The following is a 25,443-nucleotide window of genomic DNA, read 5'->3' as shown; positions in this document are numbered from 1 at the left end:
TTCACAAAAAAAAATGTCAAATATTGATTATAATAGAACATTTTGTTATTGTTCTTTTTTTTTTTTTAATCAGGTTTTTATGTTTAAAGATTGTTGAAAATCGTTATATGATTGTCATTTAGGATGTTGTTAATTGGTCCCTGTGTTTGCTGCTTATTGGTGTTAATAAAATAGGGATAATTCACATACATTCAATTAATGTACGCAGTACAGATTTTTCACATTCCTCTTTTGATTTGATAAAATGCAAGTGATGGAAGATTGAAATGGTCAGTTTGTAATTCAGTAGGAATTGAATTAATTGAATTCAATACATAGAAGTTGAAAGTCCCACAACTTATGAAAGTGGTTTTAACACAAATAAATTAATTAATTGAAGAACGACATAATACTATAACATTTTAGTGATAAGAATATATTCCCTTTTCAAAGCAAAAGAAGAGTTGCAACACGTTTCTTACAACAATTTGGTACATAATAATATAATTGAAATGACAATTTTGCCCTTCTTAAAATTAGTAGTTCCTACATAGAATATAACCATTGCTCTGAGGTCCAACAGTTAATCTTTCACCATTTTAAAAGGCTGCCCAGCACCATGAAATGAATAAAAATAAAATAAAATAAAATTTGTCATCCTTCATCATCCAACACAAACTCTATTCACCACAAAACACAAACTATTACTACTACAAAATCCACAACAAAAACATGTATAACCTATCTAAGAATGTAAGTTTGCAACTTTTTGATAATAAAATTTATATATATAGTTCTATTTTTTTCCTTGAGGAATACCAAGTTCATTTTCTTTGGTAATAATCAGGGATTCACGTTTCTATAAATTGAATATTACATGTATGATTGAGCCTGTTATTTCTAACAAAGCATTCATTATATCTCTGTTCATCACTCTGACAGTGTTGAGTTTGTCCAGCGTGACTTTAAAGTTTTGTAAAATACCTTTCATTTCAGGCGAACCATCTGACGTTGCTGTTTGGCCTTCTAAAAATAAAAAAATGGACATCTAAAAGTAGATATGTAGAAGGAATATAAGAGTAATCAGTTGATGTTATTTACCACAGGCTTCTGTTTGTTTGGATTTTGGATTGAAAATAGTTGGTCTTTTGTCTTCCATTTGTTAATTGTATCTGTGTAAAATGAAAGAAATATTTGAAGGTGTATGGATTGTTGAATTCTCTACTCTTATATAGCTTTAAATGTCATTAAGTAATATTATATGATAATTAATGATTACAACAACTATTCATGTTATGTTCAATGTAATTGGATTATTGCTAATTAATATGACTTTTGATATTTTTTAATAAGTGTTTACATCTTATTAGTTATAGTTATTTTGATTTAAATGTTTTATTGTTATTAGATAAGTTTAAAATTTTCAGATTTATATTAAATATTAAATGATAATACATTTTATAAAAAACATTTTTCGTTATTATGTTTGATATTTTTGTTTAATTGAATGTGAATTGGTAAAGATATATTAATATTAATAATAATTAATTGAATGTGAAAGGGTACAAAAATATTAATATTAATTAATAATAATAATTAATATGCATGAATGAACATTGAATATTAATATATTAATAAAGTGTATTATTAAATTTTATGAATGTAAAAAGATATATTGTCTCTTTATCAAATTATAAGAAGAATGTAAAAGATCTCAAATTAAAAGAGGAATGTAATAGATTTGTATTAAATACATTAATTGAAATGTATGTAAATAATTTCTATTATAACAATCTCTTAATATTCATAAAAATCAAAACACACAATTGAATCATTAGTAATTTATCAAATTAAAAGAGAAATATGAAAGATCTCAAATTAAAAGACGTATGTAAAAGATTTGTATTGAATACATTAATTGAATGCATATAAATAATCTCTATTATAACAAGCCTAATAAACAGCAAACACGTGGACTAATTAACGGCACTCTACGTGACGATCATATATCAATCCTACGTGACATTAGAAGAAGCAGTCTGTTTCAGCATTATATAAATATATAGATTTTAGGAACAAAATTTGTCCTAATGGAACAATAGACCAATATGGAGTGACCGTAAAATGAGACTCAAATAATTAATAACATTGCATTTAAAAAAAAAAAAAAAAAAAAAAAAAAGGATAACATATCTACAAATACTCAATAATGTACACCTATCAATAAAATTTTAAAAGCTCAGATCAGGAAAGAATCCTAGTTCATTCCACGACAATAAATATAAAGGAACACAAATGCATTTGCTTAAATATTCTATTAGTATTCTAAATCAAAATACTATTCCAAATTGTTCATGTATTTTTAATTTTCAAATCTTATCTCATAATAACCACTCAATTACCTCGTAATAACCACTAAATTCTACCTAACAAAAATATTTCAAAAATACTAATCCAAATAACTAAAATACACGTTTGTTTCTCCATCCTACTCGTATTCCAAATCAAAATACATATTTGTTTCCCTATTTTCAAAATCTTATCCTAAATTATTCAACTATTTTTAATTTTTAAATTTTACCTCGTAATAATCACCCAACTCCATTTAACAATAATATTTCAAAAATGCTATTCTAAATATCTAAACAAAGGGTCCCAAGTGTTTCAATTGCTTAGCAAAGTCAACAATAAAAATATTAACAGATAAAAGAATTCATTTTTCAAAACAACAAAAATGTTTCCTTCGTGAATCAAGTATTCACAACCTAAAAAGGATCGGAACCTCATTACTAACAACTGAGTTAAATTAATACACTACAGCCCCTAACAACTTGGGCACTTCAGCATAATCTACATTCCTGTGGGTGACAATCAAGCTTTTTACATAGGTCTTAACTGCACGAAGACTCGGCAACCCAGGGATAGGAATCCAAACCTGATAAACTAAATGCCAGATAATTTCTCTCCGTTGATCATCAGAGATTGAAATGGCACTCTCTTAATTTCTACAAACGTTGAGTAGTCTGTGTTCATCGGCTGTTTCCACGGTTCTCCATCCATTTGCATATATGCATCTTTCCACTCCCCACCCCTAATTTCTAATCTAATGGCTGCAGCCTGAAAGATACCCGTTAAAATTATCAGCAATATATGCAACAATGTGTTGAAAAGACATTTAAAAGAAAAAAAAAAATCAGAATGCCAAGCACAAAGCATCTTTTAATTTTTTTCTGCTGGTCCATTCTTTTTATATATGTATATGAAACAGGAACATATATAAATATGTGAGAAATTTACAATTTGCCACGATAGTGAACATGAATCAAGGATTGGGAGCAGAATGATCCTGGAAATCTAAAATCAACAGAGACACTGAACCTACACTTCAGAGCTTTACTCTTCAGCAAAAAATTAGTAAAGCACTTGCAAAAATAAAGTTTCAGAAGACCATTACCCAACAAGAAGTCAACTGGCTTCGCAGATAAGAATATGGCTATAACAGTTTGACTTTATACTGTTACTTCAGATTAAAAAATCAAAGGATTGTACTTTGTTCATTTCAGATGGCAAACAGATTGCAGAACTCTATAAGTCTATTCATATTTACTTCACGTTAGCAAAAAACCACAGCAATGATGAAAGAAAGACAGCTTGGATCGCTCTTGTTCAAAAAGAGGGAAACAAATCTGCACATATTGTTTTGGCTTTTCTGCCTTTTCCTTTGATATAATTAATGCATTCTATGTAACAATTAATATGCCATCAGAGCGGCTATTTGTATAGATTTCATGCAACTGAACTTTTGCCTCTTTTGGCTTTCTTATGCCACTGGTAATTCAACAAGTACTTATTATTTAGAGAAATACTGAAGGGAACACTGTTGGAGGCAAGAAGGGTGAGTTCAACCCATAAAAAATGATGCAGGTCATCTGAGGGTAAAACCCAACTATATCCAATAATATTCCCATGCAGGTCTATCTAATAATAGACTTCTACCCTTGCATTTGAAGTGGAAAAACATGAACTACTAGCAAAAACAAAATAATTCCATTGCAACTGCAGTACCTGAGCAATGTGTTTGGCAGAGATGAGTTCAACCATAACAAATGATGCATGCCATCCTTGCTTCAAGCCAAAAATTTCTAGGAGACCATCATCAGCGTGGGCCTCAACAAATCCTTTCTGAAATTAAATAAAATTACCATAATAAGGTTATGAATTAACACAGTTTCTCAAAAAAAAAAAAAAAATGAATCAAGCATGCTGAAAGTTTTAACAGGTAGGTAGTTGAATTCAAATAATTTTCACCTTCTCCAAATACTCCGGACTCAAATTACCCCATGGGTTCCTTCCACTTGCATAGTTGTGAAGATTTAAAGCAACTATTGCCCTCACACTACAAGAAACAAATATAGCATTAACCAAAACTCAAACTAAAAGAACAGAATATATGTTTCTACACTGCTACTTGTCTGATACCACACTTAATTCAGCAATATAGTTATTAAGCTGAAGAATGAAAATACAAAGATGCAAGGCAAAGGATAATAGTGAATAAGCATTCATTTTTAGTGACGGCCATCAAAAAGCAAATCATCTCTCTGATATTTGAAACCCACCTTTTAGGAACTGGAATCTGCTCCCATTCTGAGCAATTGACCTTCTTAACATGCAACCTTAGGATGTTCTTCAGTCCCCTGCAGAATTTTTCAATAAATATTAGAATACAGAAGACCATTGTATCAGTAAAAACATTTGCATCAAATGTAATAGTAGCTGATGAGGCAGATAAATATCGCTCAACAGGAGAACTGTTGACATTTTCGGAAAATTTAATCTCATAATAAGAATGCACTAGCTCAATAAACTAATTAGTATAGACAGCCAAGTCTGCACATATTAGCCCACATGCAACTCAACACTCATGCCAAAAATAAAGCTTCAACATATCAGGTACACAAAACCGGTTGAGGCTACTATGCCTCTACTGATGCACAAATCATGAATACTTTCTTCTCAACCAGGGAAGGAATATGAACTAAAGTATTACGATAAAAATGAAGGTTGGTTGCAAAGGGGGCACCAACAAGCTAAAACTATCATAAAGAAAACCGCTTAAGTCGAGATATCTAACCTTAAACTTGGATCGCTTATGCAAGGTGTGAGAAACCAACCCTGAGTGCAAGTATAGCCAGAGTAGATTAGCTGCATAACAGAACCATAAACTGCATTAGTAACACTCAAAACTATCAGGAGCCAGTAACGCATTGATTTGGCTTTTGCCGAAGTATTGTGAAGAGGAGCTACAGTAAGAGTGCAGAGTAGTTGAAAATGATATTGAATTTTCATATTTTTACATGCCATTTTAAACCAGATAAAAAAGAAACAAATCTCAACATCCAAGCACATGCATTGATATCTACACTTGCAAAACTCCAATCATTCTTCACTTGCCATCAACAAATTAGCAAATTTGCACACAAAGAACAAAAATTGTAAGTTCCTGTATATTCTGAGTCCAATGATTTCTGGAACATGAAGGAGAACATCAAGCAATATAACAAGGAAAGTGTTATAAGATTATTCTTCTGCTTCCACGTTTATTTGTGTGTTTCTGGCCATTTACACCTGTTTCTCAAGTCAGACAAATTCACTAGAGAGAAATGGAATTAGCCAAAGAGTTAGGGTGTCTGGAAGTTCCATCTTATGTAGTATTACTTCTTCTAAACTATTAAAAACTCTACTGAGCTTTACACCAAAATATTCATGTGCATTAGAAATTTAAGAACATAATCCAGGAATAATAATTTTTAGAGCAAGTAAGAAAACCTACAGTGAACGAACTTTAGTTATGTTAATTATAAATCAGTTCCCACCCTCCTTCCCTAGCAATATCTTTAGAGAAGTCTAGTCATATATACTACACTAACAAATGATTCCACAATGCCAGGAAGCAGAAACAAATAATTGGCTAAGGGACTTGAAGACCGAAAATTAACATTGCTAATGCACTTCCAAGGTAAATCAAGAATTTATAAACCATAAATGAATGTTCAATCAGACCTTGTTTGTAATTGGGCCTTGTGCAAGGTAAGGTTTTTCGTTACGTAAATGGTGGAAGCCATAAGCAACTTGAGCATCCATTCCTGTGAAACCAAACAATAAAGTAAAGAACTTATTAAAAAGAAGCAAATATTCATTAGCAGAAACAAGCAAAGGTTAGTCATTCAAAACATTTGAACTTAAACTAACATTCTTCCTTTCTAAAGATTTCTAGTGTATTATGGGAGAGACCTACATCCCATAAAAATTGTCTACCTGAGACAATTCCCTGGCTTGTAGGTCCTGACATAAGGTTGATCTTGTTCGAGCTAAGCAAATGCTGCATTAGCCAACACTAGAAGATTGGGCTGAGCTCAACAGGTTATCTTAACCTTAATGGGTGCATAGCAATATAACAAAAGAAAAGCAAGTCTAAAGGGAACTTTGACAACTGAGTATATCTTAAGCAAATAGAAAATTTCTCCAAGTTCAATTTCATTGATTAAAAGAACATGAAGTTCAGATGCTAAAATTAGCACCAAACGGACTCCTATAAGAGATTGGTTTGGTGCACAATATCCTATTTCAGCAAACCCTCTTCAGAAGCTTCCACAATCAAAGACCAGAAGACATTATCTAAACCAAAAAAAAATAATAGATATATTATATATATATATATATATTTAATCAATATGTCACACCTAAACTAAAATAATTATAAAACACTCCTTCGTAGCTAACAACTTTCTCAGGCAAATCCCCCTCAATCTGCAAACCCTGCACACACCAAAAAATTATATGATCAAGAACACAAATTTTGTATCATAGGTTCACTGCATCAAAATTCTAAGAACAATACACCAAAGAACAGACTTGCAATAACAATAGGATGGGAAGCATCGATATACAACCCATATATCTCACTTAAATTTTGTTAATGTTTTGCAGTCATGGCTTCCCGAAACTATTTTCCACACATCCTCTTGCACTCTGTGCATGCAAATCTTGTAAACTCCTCCCCCCTTCCCCACCTCCTTTCTCTTCAAGAAACCACTAGTTTTTCCCAAAAGCAAGAGACAGATTGCCTCATTCCTTTTGCAAGTAGGACATGTTATATTAAAAAAGAAACATTACCTAAAGTTTAACACAAACTATTATTATAGACACAGCAGCATGGTCAAATGTGATTGATTTCACTGAATACAGTACACAGAATGAGACCTTAGTAAACAAACATCAGACACAAGGGTCAATTGAAAATATACTTGTAGCAAGAGTTTCAAATTGATCCATATTGAAATTTCCCATCTCTAACCAAGAATTCTCCATGTTCAATAAACTATATTAAGAGTAAAGTTCATATCATCTATGCTTTACGTGAGGTAACAATACACCGATATGTCATTCCATGAAGTGACATAATTATGTAAATGTTTTTCTATATTTCAATGATCCCAGGTCAAGTAGCCTCCCACTCCATATATTTTATAAAGCTGATGAAAATAATCGCAATTCTAACAAACAATGAAAGACTTTAAGGTTATACATACAACAGGATAGTAATACTCATCAAAAAGAAATTATGGTGAATTAATAACCTATCAGTGTCATAAAATTCATAGGAGATCATAAGAGTATTAAAAAGTTTATTGATATAAGGAAGAATTTATTCAGAGCAGACCAACAAATACATAAACTACCAACAGATGTAGCAAATAATCTACACAAACAGCCAAAATTTTAAATGAATGAGAACTTTACAAGTAATTTTTTTTTATCGTCAACAAAAGCTACCCTTCATCATCAAAAAACAGTGATCCAAAGGCCGCTGATAAAAACACTAAAATTTATACTAGCAAGATCATCTACCTCATCAAGAGCACACTCTTCTATAGGTTTCAGAGAATGGGGTGGATCCACAACTTCTCCCGACGGCATTTGTATTACAGCATGCCAACTGCATCATCAAAAACCCAACTATTGAAATATGTACCAGTTACATTGACAAGCCTCAACCAAATAACTATGAGCATAAGTATCTTATTCTATAACAAACAGAACTAACCAAACCATACAATTCTATAAAACCTAAAAATACATTTATTACATACTTAACAGTGACATTAGACCATATGAAAAATGAGCATCAGTTATTTATAAACATATACAGGATATGGCTACTAAACTATAAAGACAGTAAAAAAATCACTCGCAAAACTATAAACATCCTTGGACATCAGGAAATAATAACAAACTTATAGATAGGTAAGTGTTCAATCTAGACGGCAAACTGATAGATAATAAGAGAGCACTTACCTATCTAGACGGCAAACTGGACCTGAAGTGGCTCTTAGGAGAGTTCTTTTGACAGCTGATTTCCAGACAAAAGGAAATGTACCACCCTGAAAAGATCATTCAGAACTACTACTTAAGAAAGCAAAATAAAACTATGGTCTAAAAAGATGAAAATCAACACAAAGGGAAAAAGCTTACCCAACCAAAACTCCTAGCCAGGTCATTGCCAGTGCCAAGCGGAATGATTGCTACAGGAGGAACAGGCTCCCGACCCTGTTTGTTAAGTTCTCCAAGACTCCCTAGAACCCAACCAACTGTACCATCACCTCCTGCAACCTGCAGAATTATCCCTGAGTTAATAATTTCATGCTTTAATCTTTGGGAGCATTGGAAAACACCAATAGGTCCAATATGAGGCATGAAATCCCCATTATGATCATTAACAATTATGCAGAAGAAAAGCAATAAGGTTAACCTTGCACAAGATGTAAATGTAAGCTTTCCAAGGACATAGCAGAATTTACATACCACAACTCTTATCTTTTGACGAGTCTCTTTGGCACATGTGTCCCCAAGATCGGCTAACTTCTCTAAGAAACCCAATCCATACTGCACAAATTCGTTAGGCTTCACTTCTGATAGGTCAAAAACCTGCATTACAGATTATTCTCAATTCAACTGACCAACTTTCTTAAAAACACTAGACCAAGAAACTTAATGGAGAAAACATAGAGGAAGTTTAACCAAAACAAAAATCCAGATAAATAATTCTAAGCAGCCAACATTCAATTTACATAATCTCAAGCTGAACCCAACTGCATAATAAAGATTTTAGTCTTGTTTACAAAGAAAGGTGTCATCATAAGCAATAAAATTGAAATGTGCAAATCAATTTTTTTTTTTCTCGAGATGACATTCCTAACAGATATATTTTAGGTATTTCAGTTTTTTCACCAAAGGAGAGGAAAAAACAATAAAATAATAATAATAATAATAATAACAAAATAAAGGAGTATATAGAAGATCCATTGGTAGTCCAATCCATAACACCAACACCAACGTCCCAAAAATCTTAAGAATGACATATGCCTCCACTAGAAACATAAACCTTTTCCTATGGCAAGCAAATGGTAAAAATTCTTCCTCTTTATTTCTTTTTTTGAACCCCAAATCCCCCAACAACTTAGCAAATTTGAGCAGAAAGAGCTAATGGCAAACTCTATTGCATATGTATGACTTTCAGCATGCTCATCAGTCATCCATCAAGGAGGGGGGGAAAAAAAAAACCTCAGCGAGTTCATTACTATAACATCTTCCACTCTCAAAATTTACTAATTAACAAAGCAGCTGGTTGCCGGCCGGAAAAAAAAAATCAAAAACTTTACTGTTTTGCTACTCCACTGCGCTTCAAAATGCCCGTAAACCAATAAAAAATTTAAAAAAAAAACCGTCATTCATTAAAATTCAAAATCAAAGTACACCGATTAAATACATAACCCTAAAAAAAGCTAATAATAAATTAAAATAACCAAGAAATTCAAATAATCCATCAATTATAACAGTATAAAACTTTAAAACTAAATTAAATTAAAATAATAAATAAATAAAAGTTTGCAGCATATCCCAGTCCCGACAAGTGGACGCTCCAACCCGTTAACTTTACCGTGCCACTGTTTACCAATAATAACTTAGTGGCTCACTACAACAGTTAATCACGATAACGGTACGCAACTTCATACCGTCACGGTAACAGTACCGGAACTTCGTATTCAGTTACCAGAACATTCCCTTCCCCAGAAAAACACAACAAAAAATCAGTACATATAACAACAACCGTGAGCTTACCTGTTCTTCGCCCATCAACTGCTGCAACCTTTCCTTCAACTCCGGCCCGTCGTCCACCGCTCTTCAATAATAACACAACAACCGGCGCCTCGGGGGCTCGGCCTCAACGACGTCGTTTCCGTCAACGATTACTGACTCTCCGTCTCAGCCTCGTCGACGCTCTTCCGTTTAATGGCGTCATCAGGGCGTGTCGCAGGTACTCCGGTATCGAGAGTCGCCGCTTGAGCTCCTCCTTGTCTATTCGCATCCCGGAAGCCGCAGCTCCGGAACAGTCAATCATCGACGATCTCGCCGCGATACGCGTCGTGGACGACGCGAGTCCATCGGAAAGAGAACTTTGGAACAGTCAAAGACTAGTCACACTCAAGACTCCAGAGAAACGAATGAATGAATGGAGAATATCAAAATGGAGCAATTTGTTTAATATTAAAGTTGAGACGGAAATCATTAATTTTAGTTAAAAGTTAAAATTTTAAAGCTAGTAAAGTATAAAAGAGGCGGGGTTTAAGTGCAAGGTTTCAAAGTCAGTGGGATTTAAGTGAAACACTGTGTTGTGTGAAGAAATTTTGAAATGTAATAATGATTAATGAATAAATATCTGTTTAGTTGTTAAATACTTTTAATTATACTCAACTGCCGCTTGGCCTATCAGCTATCAACAAATTATTTTATTTTTTTTAGAATTTTTTTTTTTTCTGTTGGGATTTATTTAGGAATAATCATTTTTAGAAATTTTTTTTTCTAAATTGTAGGATAAATGAATGATGGTAAACAAAAATTGCGTATCAGTTTGAATAATTAGTTTGTAATAAATTAATTTGTAACATTGCTAAAATAAAATAATTTTATTTATTTTTAATGATTTTTATATGATATAAATATATAAATCCATAACTATGAGCCAAATTAATTTCGAGATTCTTAAGAGATGATTGTTATACTTAAAATATTGGATTAGGATTAAAATAAAGAAAAAGAAATCACTTGTTTACTTTTGACATAAATTAAGTCCTTAGATTGTATTTGAATTTTAAAATGAGTTAACCACTTTTTCCCATCCAAATAATGACTTAATGTCATTTTTTCCCACCCACACATTTTTAAATATCATTTTACAACCCAAATTTATATTCATTTACTACCCAAATATCTACAATGAACGGAAAGCAAACTCAGTCAAGCTATTGGGGGTTTTGAGGGGGGAGGTGTTGAGTCTGGTGGGCAGTTGGATTTTGATGGTCGGATTGATCAAAATTTGACTTGAGAGACGGCTACGAAATATAATCGCTCGATTAACGAGGTCAGCTGAAGCAAGTTTAAGGTTTTGGTGAGTGATAATCGGGAAGGAAATGGCGGTGGTGTGGGGTAGCACAAATGAATAATCGCCCATAAGCTGCTCCCGCCGACCTCATAATAACCAACGATTCTAGCATCATTACGACCCCAACCCACACCATTCTCTTCCCGATTATCACTCACCAAAACCCCTCAAACCTTACTTATGTCGACCCCGCAATCGTAATAATCGAGTGATTAGGGTTTATATAATCACCCCTCCAAAGTCAAATTCTGACCAATCATGACTCCCAAATCTAACATGCCACTATCAAAAACTCACCGATCTCCCCTCTTAAAAGCTCCTTGATTAATTTGTTCTTCATTCGCCGTTGAATCGGAAAGTATATTTTGGGTAGTAAATGGAAATAAATTTGGTAGTAAATGGTATTTTAAAGTTTGAAGTAAAAAAGTTCGTTAACCATTGTTTGGGTGGGAAAAAATTGCTACTTTATTAAAATTGATTTATTTACAATTTGCATTAATTTTGTAGATATATTGTATCTCGGCCTCCAAATATATATAAAATTAGTGATTAAATCATATTTTGAATAACATCCATATACATAATCAAAATAATGTGCTTTCTTTTTCTTTATATTGAAACTTGCATTAAAATATTCCTTTTAATTAGATTAAAAAGATAATTGCTATTTTGACTTATATGTTCTGTTCACATTGTTATGAAAATATCAATATTGACTTCATATTGTTTGAATAGTAACTAAGTTAGTTTGTCAATTTTATATATTCTTTGTTTAAAATTATAGTCAAAATTTTGATAATTAAGCATTTGAATAAAATAAAGACGTATTGGAAAATAGATGGTAATATTATATTATTAAATTATAAAATTATGAACAATAATTCTAGACTTTGTGGTATAATTTTGGTGAGTCAATCTCCAGTTGTGTGAACCAACAAAGATTTATAAAAAAGAGAGTTGATATAATAGGGTTTTATATAATTAATAAATAGATAATTTTCAAAAGGATATTTTTAGTAATTAAATTAAAGCAAATCATTTAGAAATTTTCATAGAAATAAAAGTAAATTTCTTATTCTTTATTTGTTTTCACCAACAATTTTTATATATTTTTTTTTTTTATTTCAATGTCATGCATAGATTATTTTGTATGAAATTTGCATATATTAACTTATATATTACTAAAACTCTTAAATCTTATAATTTGTCATTATAACACAGATGACAAAGACATTTCAATATATATATTAATTGAACAGCCAGTTTGTACATATCTCAACTAATTCTTGAGGTTCATTAACCTTACAGACTCAATGGATCAATGTAGTCACAAATGTGGTAATAATCATTTTGTGGAACTCGAAAACAAACTTTTGAGTAATAAATGGCATATTAGATTTGTTAAATGTCGGCAGCTTTACAAGTTTGCGCATGAATATTTCATAGTGTCCACCCATAGTTTTTTAGTGGTCCATAAATTTAATGTGTACGATTTTTTTAATTTCTAAAAATTAGAATAAAATGTATCAATCGGACTCAAAATGAACAGTATCATAAAAGTGGCATTGCATTTGGAGCAATCGTGACTTCAAATCAATCATAATGGTTTCCAATTTAGTAGACATGGATATGACAACCCAACCCAATAGTTATTAAACGATTACAATCTAAATCTAGGTGGAAAATAATTAATTTAAACTACTAACTGCCTAATTAATAAAGAAGACAAAGAAACCACACCACATGATAAACTCTTTAAATATTGAAGTTAGCTACACTTAGGATCTTGTATTCAAGTTACAGAGATGTTATATATCATATTTACATAATTATCTTAATCCATTTAGCTTAAGGTGTTTTGTAAACCTAGGATTAGATTGTCTCCCATGCGGGTCTAAATACCTCCTATATCTAATTAGAAGAAAAAAAAAAAAAAAAGGACAAAGATTTTCTTAATGGATGGTTGCATTTCCATTTGTATCATATTTATCAATTTTAATTGAGACCCATGTTTTCAACCTACCACACATGGTGCTCTACAATTTTTAATGCTTGCTTTAATTTATTTATGACATATCCTCTGCACCAATGCCTTCATAATTATTTCAAGATCACTTCAGATCTTACGAGGTAAATACTTTTGGTACTGCAAGAGTTTTGGTCTAACTAAACAGTATCTAATGGAATCTGTATAATAACTTTTACAATAACACTATGGACACCGAAAAGGTTACTCCGAATTTTGTACCGGTTTAGTGTAACACGCGTCTCATTTTTTATAATTTTTTTCTAGTGAACGGCCGTCCACACATTTGGACGGCCGTTCTCTCATATGGACGTCTGTCCATATTATATGGATGGCGTCCATATACAAGGGACGAGCTCCCATTAAAGGACGCCCGTCCCGATTAAATATACAATTAAAAATTTTGTAAAACATTAGGGATGACTGTTCACCATTATGGACGGTTGTCCATTACTTTTGGACGACGTCCACAATAATGGACCCCGTCCTTGACCCAAATAGAGAAAAAAAAAACTTTTGGGACGGTCTTCCATAAATTTTGACGGTCGTCCCTTACGTTTGGACGGATGTCCATTAGGAATGGATGTCTGTCCCTTACATTTGGATGGGCCTCCATTAGAAATGAACGCTCGTCCATACTTTTAATAAAAAAGCAGCGTGAGCTGGGCATTCTGGGCTCTGCTTTTTTCTTTCTTCTTCTCCTGAAACACGCTGCCCAGCTGCACAGTTGCTGTGCTTCTTCCTCCTATATTATGCACCAAAATTCATGAGGACTTAAAAAAAAAGCATGCAACAAAAGACGTTGTTTTTCTATAAAGGGATAATTAAACCAGAACAATAAAATAGTATTGAATAATACTAAAGAAACCAAAAAGAGAAAAAAAGGAAGAAGAGGGAGAGGGAAAAGGAAGGAACCCACTATCTTTGTCTTCTCCTCCTTTCCAACTTAGGTAAGTACTTGAAGTTGGATCTCTGGTTAGAGAGGAAGAGAGAGAGAGAAAGAGAAGAGAGGAAGAGAGAAAGTTAGTTTGATTAGAAAAGAAGAGTGACGACTGGTGCGAGATTTAAGAGAGGTGAAAGATAAGGTCCAAATTGGGGAGAGAATGTCTAAACTCATTAGTTAATCTCCCGCTTGCTTTTTGCAGCTCATTCAATGAGAACATTGTAATTGAAGCTGCAACTGGTCCCATTGGAAAGAGCTTTTTGAAAAAGACAAGAAGACCTTCTAGCTGATCTGAAAGACATTCCGAAAAAGGCTTGTGATCGCCGAGTGAGTTAGTTTCATTATTTTCTGCATATAGTAAAGGTGTAAAGAAAACGTCATCGCCCATCCACTCCTTTTCCATATAATCTTTACTTCAAAATATTCCTCAAAGATGCTTCTTGAAGGGATTCTGATTGCAATTTTTCCTCATGAGTCAATGAATTCGTGAAATGAGCCAGAGCTGCCAAGATACATGCTTATATCATCAGTCATCTTAGAAGGAGATGGGGAACGAAGACGAAGAAAAAGAGAGAGATGGGGAATGAAGACGAGAAGAGTGGGTTTTTTGTTTGTATTTTTTTTTTTTATTTTATTAGAAGTATGGACGGGCATCCATTTCTAATGGATGCCTGTCCAAATGTAAATGTAAGGGACAGACGTCCATTCCTAATGGACGTCCGTCCAAACGTAAGGGACGATCGTCCAAAATTTATGGACGATTGTCTTAAAAGTTTTTTTTTTTTTTTTTTCATATTTGGGTCAAGGACGGGCGTCCATTATTTGTGGGCGTCCGTCCAAAAGTAATGGACGACCGTCCATAATGGATGGACGATCATCTCTAATGTTTTACAAATTTTTTAATTATATTTTAATCAGGGACGGGGCGCCCTTTAAATGGGGACGCCCGTCCCTTGTATATGGACGGGCGTCCATATGAGTGAACTGCCGTCCAAATGTGATGGATGGCCGTTCACTAGAAAAAAATTGTAAAAAAATTGAGACGTACGTTACACGTAGGCCGGTACAGAAATTCGGTGCAACTTTTTCGGTGTCCGTAGTGTTATTGTAACTTTTAACGCGTTGTAAGGTAGCACTTATTTAAAATATTATTGTAAGCGTCTAAAATACCCCTAATATTTTCTTATGTGAATGAAATTAAAAATTAATATAATTGTAAAAAATATGAACAACTAGAACAATTACATTAATTATAAGAAAATAAAATGTGACAAATTAAGGGCTCTTTAGACATTCAAAAAAAAAATAATTCAAAAGAATGATACCTAACAAAGATCTAAATTTCACTATTAAATTCTTCTGGACCTTATCCGTGTAGGCCATCCAAAATATATTTAACTCCAAATCTTATCATAGATCTTAATCATGTGCTCCACACTATGTGACTTCACTCCATGCCCCCTGATTCTTTTCCTCTAGAGTGCGTTTGGTTAAAGGTAATGTTGCATTATTAAGGTAATGTCATTTTATATTACTTAATTATTACGTTGGTTGTCAAGTACTATAAGATTCCGATAATCTTTCAATACCAATAGTAGTTACTGTTAGTAATATAGGATGTAATCTGATTATCTCAATTTTCTTAGATATCTTAAGATTATCTAGTTATCTTATTTTTATTACAAATTTACTCCTTATTAATAATTTTTTTGGATAATAATGCCCTTATTTTAAAATCAATTTACATTAATCTGCTATTATAATTTTACCCCTATTTAATTAAGTTTTTGGACAATAATGCTCTTATATTTAAAACAAATTGCAAATCACCACCGCCACTCAACCACCATCGCCAACAGTTGGCCAACCACCGCCGATCGTAGCTGCCGAGAGTTGCTGGAAGTCGTTGAAAATCGTCGAGAGTCACCGTAAGCAGCCGATATGGTTGTTTTTGACCATATTGATGGCCAGATTGCTATAGATCTAGTAAAAAATTGCCAAATCCATGGACATTAATAGCTAGAAATGGCCATGGATCTGGTCGGAGATGGTTAGAATAGATCTGGCCATTTTCGACCAGATCTATTGCCATTTGGCCATTTTCGGCCATCAATGTGGTCGGAAATGGCCATATCAGCCACTCACGATGATTTCCAATGACTTCTAATGGCTATAGGCGATAGCCGACAACTGGCCGTGGTGGCTGGCGATCAGCAGTGGCTTGTGATGGGTGGGGGTGATTTTGTTATAAATTAAAGTTTTATATAAGATGGAGTGTTTTAGCTAAATCTGAAATGTTGGGGGTTAAAAGAAATTATTCAAAAATATTAAAAAATGAGGACAATTTAGTAATTTATATAACATACCCACTAATTTATTCCCTTCAACCAAATATATTAATATAATATATCTACTAATTTATTCTAACTGTTAAAACACATTTCTCTAAAGATTTTCAGTAAACTTTAAGGTATTCTAACTTTCCATTATTATAACATTCTCAATAATCCAACATTCTCTGAACCAGACGCACCTTTAGAGTTAATTTCACCGACCTCCTTGACGTTTTTATTATTATTAACAAAACTTCCGAGAATTTAAATATGATTATAAACTTATATTTTCTTGATAAATTTCGTGTTTAAATAAGAAATTTTAAACATAAGCCATTATGTTTAAGGTTAATGATTTGTTATCATATTACAAATTTGTTGATATTAATTAAAAAAATTATCAAACCGATTAGTTTAAATTTAAGCTTTCAAGAAAAAATAATTTTTTTTTTAAATTTGTTAAAGTTTTGTGACAAGAGTAATGCTACACTTTCGGTGTCTCTATTATTTTACTTATGACTGACGCAAATCTTATAGAGCATATGGTTATTTAGTAAATATGTGAAAAAATAGGGGTAATTATGACAATCAATATCGTTTATAACACGTACATTGAAAACTGTCCGCGCGTTGATTCTTACGGGGGCCCACCACTATAAAGAAAGTGGGTGTATCTTTCTTAAATCATATTCTAAACTTGGTTTTGGTGTTTCTACTTTTGTTTTTCTTTTTTAATTGAAATAATTCGTCAAGATAATTCTTTTGACTTGTATTTACTCCATTTTATTATAATATACTTTATAGATTCTAGCACATTTTTCTTATTTATTTATTTATTATTATTGTTATTATTTTTAGCATAGAATTTATACTCAAATGAATTTATATTCGGTAATTGGTTTCTTTATATTTGAAACTTGCATTAAAATTTCCTTTAATTAGATTAAAGATATTGCTATTTTGACTTATATGTTCTGTTCACATTGTTATGAAATATCAATATTGACTTCATATTGTTTGAATAGTAATCTAAGTTAGGTTGTCAATTTTAATTATTTCTTTGTTTAAAATTATAAGTCAAAATTTGATAATTAAGCATTTGAATAAAATAAGACGTATGGAAATAGATAGGTATATATTATATTATTTAATTATAAAATTATGACAATAATTCTAGACTTTGTGGTATAATTTGGTGAGTCAATCTCAGTTGTGTGAACCAACAGAAGATTTATAAAAAAGAGGTTGATATAAATAGGGTTTTATATAATTAATAAATAGATAAATTTTCAAAAGGATATTTTTAGTAATTAAATTAAGCAAATCTTTAGAAATTTTCATAGAAATAAAAGTAATTTCTATATTCTTTATTTGTTTTCACCACACATTTTTATATTTTTTTTTTTTTAATTCAAGTCTGCAAGATTTATTTTTGTATGAATTTGCATATATTAACTTATATATTACTAAAAACTCTAAAATCTATAATTTGTCATTATAAACAGATGACAAAGACATTTCAATATATATATATAATTGAACAGCCATTTGTACATCTCTCAACTAATTCTTGAGGTTCATTAACCTTACAGCTCAATGGATCAAGTTAGTCACAAATGTGGTAGATAATCATTGTGGAACTCGAAAAAAGACTTTGAGTAATACATGGCATATTAGATTTGTTAAATTGTCGGCAGCTTTACAAGTTGCGCATGAATAATTTCATAGTGCCACCCATAGTTGTTTAGTGGTCCATAAATTTATGTGTAAGAATTTTTTAATTTTCAGAAAAAATTAGAATAAAATTGTATCAATCGAACTCAAAATGAACAGTATCATAAAAGTGGCATTGCATTTGGAGCAATCGTGACTTCAAATCAATCATAATGGTTTCCAATTTTAGTAGACATGGATATGACAACCCAACCCAATAGTTATTAAACGATTACAATCTAAATCTAGGTGGAAAATTAATTAATTTAAACTACTAACTGCCTAATTAATAAAGAAGACAAAGAAACCACCCCATGAAAACTCTTTAAATATTGATAGTAACTTAGGATCTTGTTTCAAGTTACAGGAATGTTATATCATATTCACAATTACTTATCATTTACTTTAAGGTGTTTGTAAACCTGGGATTAATTGATCTCCCATGCGGTCTAAATACCTCCTATACTAATTAAAAAAAAAAAAAAAAAAGACAAAGATTTCTTAGATGGATGGTTGCATTTCCATTTGTTATCATGATTTATCAATTTTAATTGAGACCCATGTTTTCAACCTACACACTGGTGCTCTACAATTTTTAATGCTTGCTTATTAATTATTTATGACATATCCTCTGCACCAATGCCTTCATAATTTATTTAGATCACTTCAGATCTTAAGTAAATACATTTTGGTACTGCAAGAGGTTTGGTCTAACTAAACAGTATCTAGATGGAATCTGTATAATAACTTTTACAATAACACTATGGACACCGAAAAAGTTACTCCGAATTTTTGTACCGGTTTACGTGTAACACGCGTCTCAATTTTTTTATAATTTTTTTCTAGTGAACGGCCGTCCTCACATTTGGACGGCCGTTCTCTCATATGGACGTCTGTCCATATTAATGGATGGGCGTCCATATACAAGGGACGAGCCCCCATTTAAAGGACGCCCGTCCCTGATTAAAATACAATTAAAAAATTTGAAAACATTAGGGATGACTGTTCATCCATTATGGACGGTTGTCCTTTACTTTGGACAGACGTCCACAATAATGGACGCCCTCTTGACCCAAATATGAAAAAAAAAAACTTTTGGGACGGTCGTCCATAAATTTGGACGGTCGTCCCTACGTTTGGACGGATGTCCATTAGGAATGGATGTCTGTCCCTTACATTTGGATGGGCCTCCATTAGAAATGAACGCTCGCCATTTTTATAAAAAAGCAGCGTGGAGCTGGGCATTCGGGCTCTGCTTTTTTCTTTCTTCTTCTCCTGAAACACGCTGCCAGCTGCACATGTGCTGTGCTTCTTCCTCCTATATTATGCACCAAATTCATGAGGACTTAAAAAAGAAAGCATGCAACAAAAGACGTTGTTTTTCTATAAAGGGATAATTAACCAAGAACAAATAAAAATATTAGTGAATAATACTAAAGAAACCAAAAGAGAAAAAAAGGAAGAAGAGGGAGAGGGAAAAGGAAAGGGAACCCACTATCTTTGTTCTTCTCTCCTTTCCAACTTAGGTAAGTACTTGAAGTTGGATCTCTGGTTAGAGAGGAAGAGAGAGAGAGAAAGAGAAGAAGAGGGAAGAGAGAAGTTAGTTTGATTAGAAAAGAAGTGAGACTGGTGCGAGATTTAAGAGGTGAAAGATAAAGGTCCAAATGGGGAGATAAGGTCAAACTCATTAGTTAATCTCCCGCTTGCTTTTTGCAGCTCATTCATGAGAAATTGTAATTGAAGCTGCAACTGGTCCCATTGGGAAAGAGCTTTTTGAAAAAGAACAGAAGACCTTCTAGCTGATCTGAAAGCATTCCGAAAAAGGCTTGTGATCCCGAGTGAGTTAGTTTCATTTTTTCTCTATTAGTAAAGGTGTAAAGAAAACAGTCATCGCCCATCCACTCCTTTTCCATATAATCTTTACTTCAAAATATTTCCTCAAAGATGCTTCTTGAAGGGGATTCTGATTGCATTTTTCCTCATGAGTCAATGAATTCGTGAAATGAGCCAAGCTGCCAATACATGCTTATATCATCTCATCTTAGAAAGGAGATGGGAACGAAGACGAAGAAAAAGAGAGGAGATGGGGAATGAAGACGAAGAAGAGTGTTTTTGTTTAGGATTTTTTTTTTTTTTTTATTAGAGTATGGACGGGCATCCATTTCTAATGGATGCCTGTCCAAATGTAAATGTAAGGGACGACGTCCATTCCTAATGGACGTCCGTCCACACGTAATAAAAAAAATTTTAAATAAAAAACCGTCAGTTCATTAAAAATTCAAAATCAAAGTACACCGATTAAATACATAAACACACTAAAAAATGCTAAATTAAATAAAAATTCAAATAACCAAGAAAAAATTCAAATAATCCATCAATTATTAACAGTGATAAAACTTTAAAACTAAAATTAAATTAAAATAATAAATAAATAAAAAGTTTGCAGCATATCCCGAGTCCCGACAAGTGGACGCTACCAACCCGTTAACTTTACCGTGCCAGCTGTATTACCAATAATAACTTAGTGGCTCACTACAAACAGTTAATCACGATAACGGTATCGCAACTTCATACCGTCACGGTAACAGTACCGGAACTTCGTATTCAGTTACCAGAACATTCCCTTCCCCAGAAAAACACAACAAAAAAATCAGTACATATAACAACAACCGTGAGCTTACCTGTTCTTCGCCCATCAACTGCTGCAACCTTTCCTTCAACTCCGGCCCGTACCGTCCACCGCTCTTCGAATTAATAAACACAACAACCGGCGCCTCGGGGGGCTCGGCCTCAACGACGTCGTTTCCGTCAACGATTAACTGACTCTCCGTCTCAGCCTCGTCGACGCTCTTCCGTTTAATGGCGTCATGCAGGGCGTGTCGCAGGTACTCCGGTATCGAGAGTCGCCGCTTGAGCTCCTCCTTGTCTATTCGCATCCCGGACAAGCCGCAGCTCCGGAACGAGTCAATCATCGACGATCTCGCCGCGATACGCGTCGTGGACGACGGCGAGTCCATCGGAAAAGAGAAGCTTTGGAACAGTCAAAGACTAGTCACACTCAAGACTCCAGAGAAACGAATGAATGAATGGAGAATATCAAAATGGAGCAATTTGTTTAATATTAAAAGTTGAGACGGAAATCATTTAATTTTAGTTAAAAGTTAAAATTTTAAAAAGCTAGTAAAGTATGAAAAAGAAGGCGGGGGTTTAAGTGCAAGGTTTTCAAAGTCAGTGGGATTTAAGTGAAACACTGTGTTGTGTGAAGAAATTTTGAAATGTAATAATGATTAATGAGAATACAATATCTGTTTAGTTGTTAAATACTTTTAATTATACTCAACTGCCAGCTTGGCCTATCAGGCTATCAACAAGATTATTTTTATTTTTTTTAGAATTTTTTTTTTTTTCTGTTGGGATTTGATTTAGGAGATAATCATTTTTAGAAATTTTTTATTACTTAAATTTAGAGATAAATGAAATGAATGGTAAACATATAAAATTGTCGTATCAGTTTGAATAAATTAGTTTGTATAATAAATTAATATGTGTAACATTGCTAAAATAAAATAAATTTATATTTATTTGTTTAATGATTTTTTATATGATATAAAATTATAAATCCATAACTATGAGCCAAATTAATTTCGAGATTCTTAAGAGATGATTGTTATAACTTAAAATATTGGATTAGGATTAAAATAAAGAAAAAAGAAATCACTTGTTTAGTTTTGACATAAATTTAAGTCCTTAGATTAATGTATTTGAATTATTAAAATGAGTTAACCACTTTTTCCCATCCAAATAATGACTTAATGTCATTTTTTCCACCCACACATTTTTAAATATCATTTTACAACCCAAATTTATATTTCATTTACTACCCAAAATATTCGACAATGAACGGAAAGCAAACTCAGTCTAAGCTATTTGGGGTTTTTGATGGGGGGAGGTTGTTGAGTCTTGGTGGGCAAGTTGGATTTTGATGGTCGAGATTGATCAAAATTTGACTTGAGAGGAACGGCTACGTAAATATTAATCGCTCGATTAACGAGGTCAGCTGAAGCAAAGTTTGAAGGGTTTTGGTGAGTGATAATCGGGGAAGGAAATGGCGGTGGTGTGGGGTAGCACAAATGATGAAATCGACCAATAAGCGTGCTCCCGCCGACCTCACTAATAACCAACTGATTCTAGCATCATTACGACCCCAAACCACTACCATTCTCTTCCCCGATTATCACTCACCAAAACCCCTCAAACCTTACTTATGTCGACCCCGTCAATCGTTAATAATCGAGTGATTAGGGTTTATATAATCACCCCTCCTAAGTCAAATTCTGACCAATCATGACTACCAAAATCTAACAAGCCACTATCAAAAAACTCACCGATCTCCCCTCTTTAAAAGCTCCTTGGATTAAATTTGTTCTTCATTCGCCGTTGAATCGGAAAGTATATTTTGGGTAGTAAATGGAATATAAATTTGGCTAGTAAAATGGTATTTTAAAAGTTTGAAGGTAAAAAAGTGTCGTTAAACCATTGTTTGGGTGGGAAAAAATTGTCTACTTTATTAAAATTGATTTATTTACAAGTTGCATTAATTTTGTAAGTTATATTGTATCTCGGCCATCCAAATATTAATATAAAATTAGTGATTAAATCATATTTTGAATAACATCCATATACATAAATCAAAATAATGTGCTTTCTTTTTCTTTATATTTGAAACTTGCATTAAAATATTCCTTTTAATTAGATTAAAAAGATAATTGCTATTTTGACTTATATGTTCTGTTCACATTGTTATGAAAATATCAATATTGACTTCATATTGTTTTAATAGTAATCTAAGTTAGGTTGTCAATTTTAATATATTTCTTTGTTTAAAATTATAAGTCAAAATTTTGATAATTAAGCATTTGAATAAAATAAAGATGTATTGGAAAATAGATAGGTATATATTATATTATTTAAATTATAAAATTATGAGCAATGAATTCTAGACTTTGTGGTATAATTTTGGTGAGTCAATCTCGAGTTGTGTGAACCAACAAGAAGATAATATAAAAAAGAGAGGTTGATATAAATAGGGTTTTATATAATTAATAAATAGATAAATTTTCAAAAGGATATTTTTAGTAATTAAATTAAAGCAAATCATTTAGAAATTTTCATAGAAATAAAAGTAAATTTCTATATTCTTTATTTGTTTTCACCAAACAATTTTTATATTTTTTTTTTTTAATTTCAATGTCATGCATAGATTATTTTTGTATGAAATTTGCATATATTAACTTATATAATTACTAAAAACTCTTAAAATCTTATAATTTGTCATTATAAACAAGATGACAAAGTATGCGTTTGGTTTAATATTTTTATCCCTATTCTGGATCCTATTTTTCAAATAGCGTTTGGTACAATATTCTCAAAATATTACCCTATTTTTTTTAATTACATTTTAACCCCATAAGATTATTAATTTCACTAAATACCCCCTGAAAAAAAAGTTTAAAAATTAACAAAAACACCCCCATCAACCCAACTTGTCAGATTCCGGCAACCACCGTCGGTGATCGCCGGAATCTGTACAACGGCCAAACTTCCGACCAGAAATGGCCGGAAGTTCACCGCTGTGGCCTTTTCCGGCCAGATCCACCACGGATCTGGCCGGAAAAGGCCAGATCTGGCCGTCAGCGACGGCCAAAGAAATGGCCGTCGTTGACGGTCAACGACGGCCAAATCTTGGCCGTCGTTGACCGAAAACGACGGCCACATCTTTGGCCGTCGCTGACGGCCAAGATGGCAGTCGTTTGGCCTTTTCCGCCGTCGACGGCCAATACAAACCGTAGATGGCCTTTTCCGGCCAGATCCACCATGGCTCTAGCCGAAAAAGGCCATAACGACGTGTTACGGCACATCCGATAAGTCTGTGCGTAACAAAATTTTCCGCCAGATTCCGCGGTGGTGGCCGGAATCTGACACTGCAGATGTGGGGGTGTTTTGTCATTTTACATGTTAGGGTCTTTATATAAATTAGTAACCTAAGGGCTTTTTTAAAATTTTTTAAAATTTACCTTGTAATACTCCCATATCCAATAACCCAATACTACCCTAAAATCCTACCCAAATACTAAACCAAACGCACCCAAAGACATTTCAATATATATATATATATATATATTGGACAGCCAATTTGTACGCATCTCAACTAATTCTTAGGTTCATTAACCTTACAAGCTCAATGGATCAAGTTAGTCCAAATTGGTAGATAATCATTTTGTGGAACTCGAAATAAGACTTCTGAGTAATACATGGCATTAGATTTGTTAAATTGTCGGCAGCTTTACAGCTTGCGCTGAATAATTTCATAGTGACCACCATAGTTGTTTAGTGGTCCATAAATTTAATGTGTAAGAATTTTTTAATTTTCAGAAAAAATTTAGAATAAATTGTATCAATCGAACTCAAAATGAACAGTATCATAAAGTGCATTGCATTTGGAGCAATCGTGACTTCAAATCAATCATAATGGTTTCCATTTTAGTAGACATGGAATGACAACCCAACCCAATAGTTATTAAACGATTACATCTAAATCTAGGTGGAAAATTAATTAATTTAAACTACTAACTACCTAATTAATAATAAGACAAAGAAACCACTCCGCATGGTAAACTCTTTAAATACTGGAGTTAGTTATACTTAGGGACTTGTGTTCAAGTTACAGAAGATGTTACCTATCAATTCGCACAATTATCTTGGTCTATTTAACTTGTAAGGTGTTTCGTAAACCGGGGATTAAATTGCTCCAATGCAGGTCTAAATACCTCCTATACCTAATAAAAAAAAAAAAAAAGACAAAGATTTACTTAGATGGATGGTTGCATTTCCATTTGTTATCATGATTTATCAATTTTAATTGAGACCCATGTTTTCAACCTACCGC

General features: G+C 32.7%; 1 protein-coding gene across 2 annotated transcripts; it reads right to left on the bottom strand.

Moving 5' to 3' along the window:
- Positions 1-2,621: 2,621 nt before the first annotated feature.
- Positions 2,622-21,613, bottom strand: LOC116113201 (diacylglycerol kinase 7-like). Of its 2 annotated transcripts, none has more exons than XM_031399352.1 (12): positions 21,179-21,613; positions 8,845-8,967; positions 8,515-8,652; positions 8,338-8,423; positions 7,891-7,978; positions 6,723-6,798; positions 6,043-6,125; positions 5,114-5,184; positions 4,599-4,676; positions 4,288-4,375; positions 4,045-4,161; positions 2,622-3,096 (listed from the first exon to the last, which is right to left on the bottom strand). In XM_031399352.1, the coding sequence occupies exons 1-12, from the start codon at positions 21,512-21,514 to the stop codon at positions 2,923-2,925; spliced, it is 1,458 nt and encodes a 485-aa protein (XP_031255212.1). In that variant the 5' UTR covers positions 21,515-21,613; the 3' UTR covers positions 2,622-2,922. The 2 variants fall into 2 exon arrangements, with proteins under 2 accessions (XP_031255212.1, XP_031255213.1); XM_031399353.1 differs by lacking the exon at positions 21,179-21,613 and adding an exon at positions 10,162-10,220.
- Between the last annotated feature and the right edge of the window lie 3,830 nt (positions 21,614-25,443).

The sequence above is a fragment of the Pistacia vera genome, unplaced genomic scaffold, assembly GCF_008641045.1.
Source record: "Pistacia vera cultivar Batoury unplaced genomic scaffold, PisVer_v2 Contig674, whole genome shotgun sequence".
Lineage (NCBI taxonomy): Eukaryota > Viridiplantae > Streptophyta > Magnoliopsida > Sapindales > Anacardiaceae > Pistacia > Pistacia vera.
This window is presented reverse-complemented; position numbering and strand designations above follow the sequence as displayed.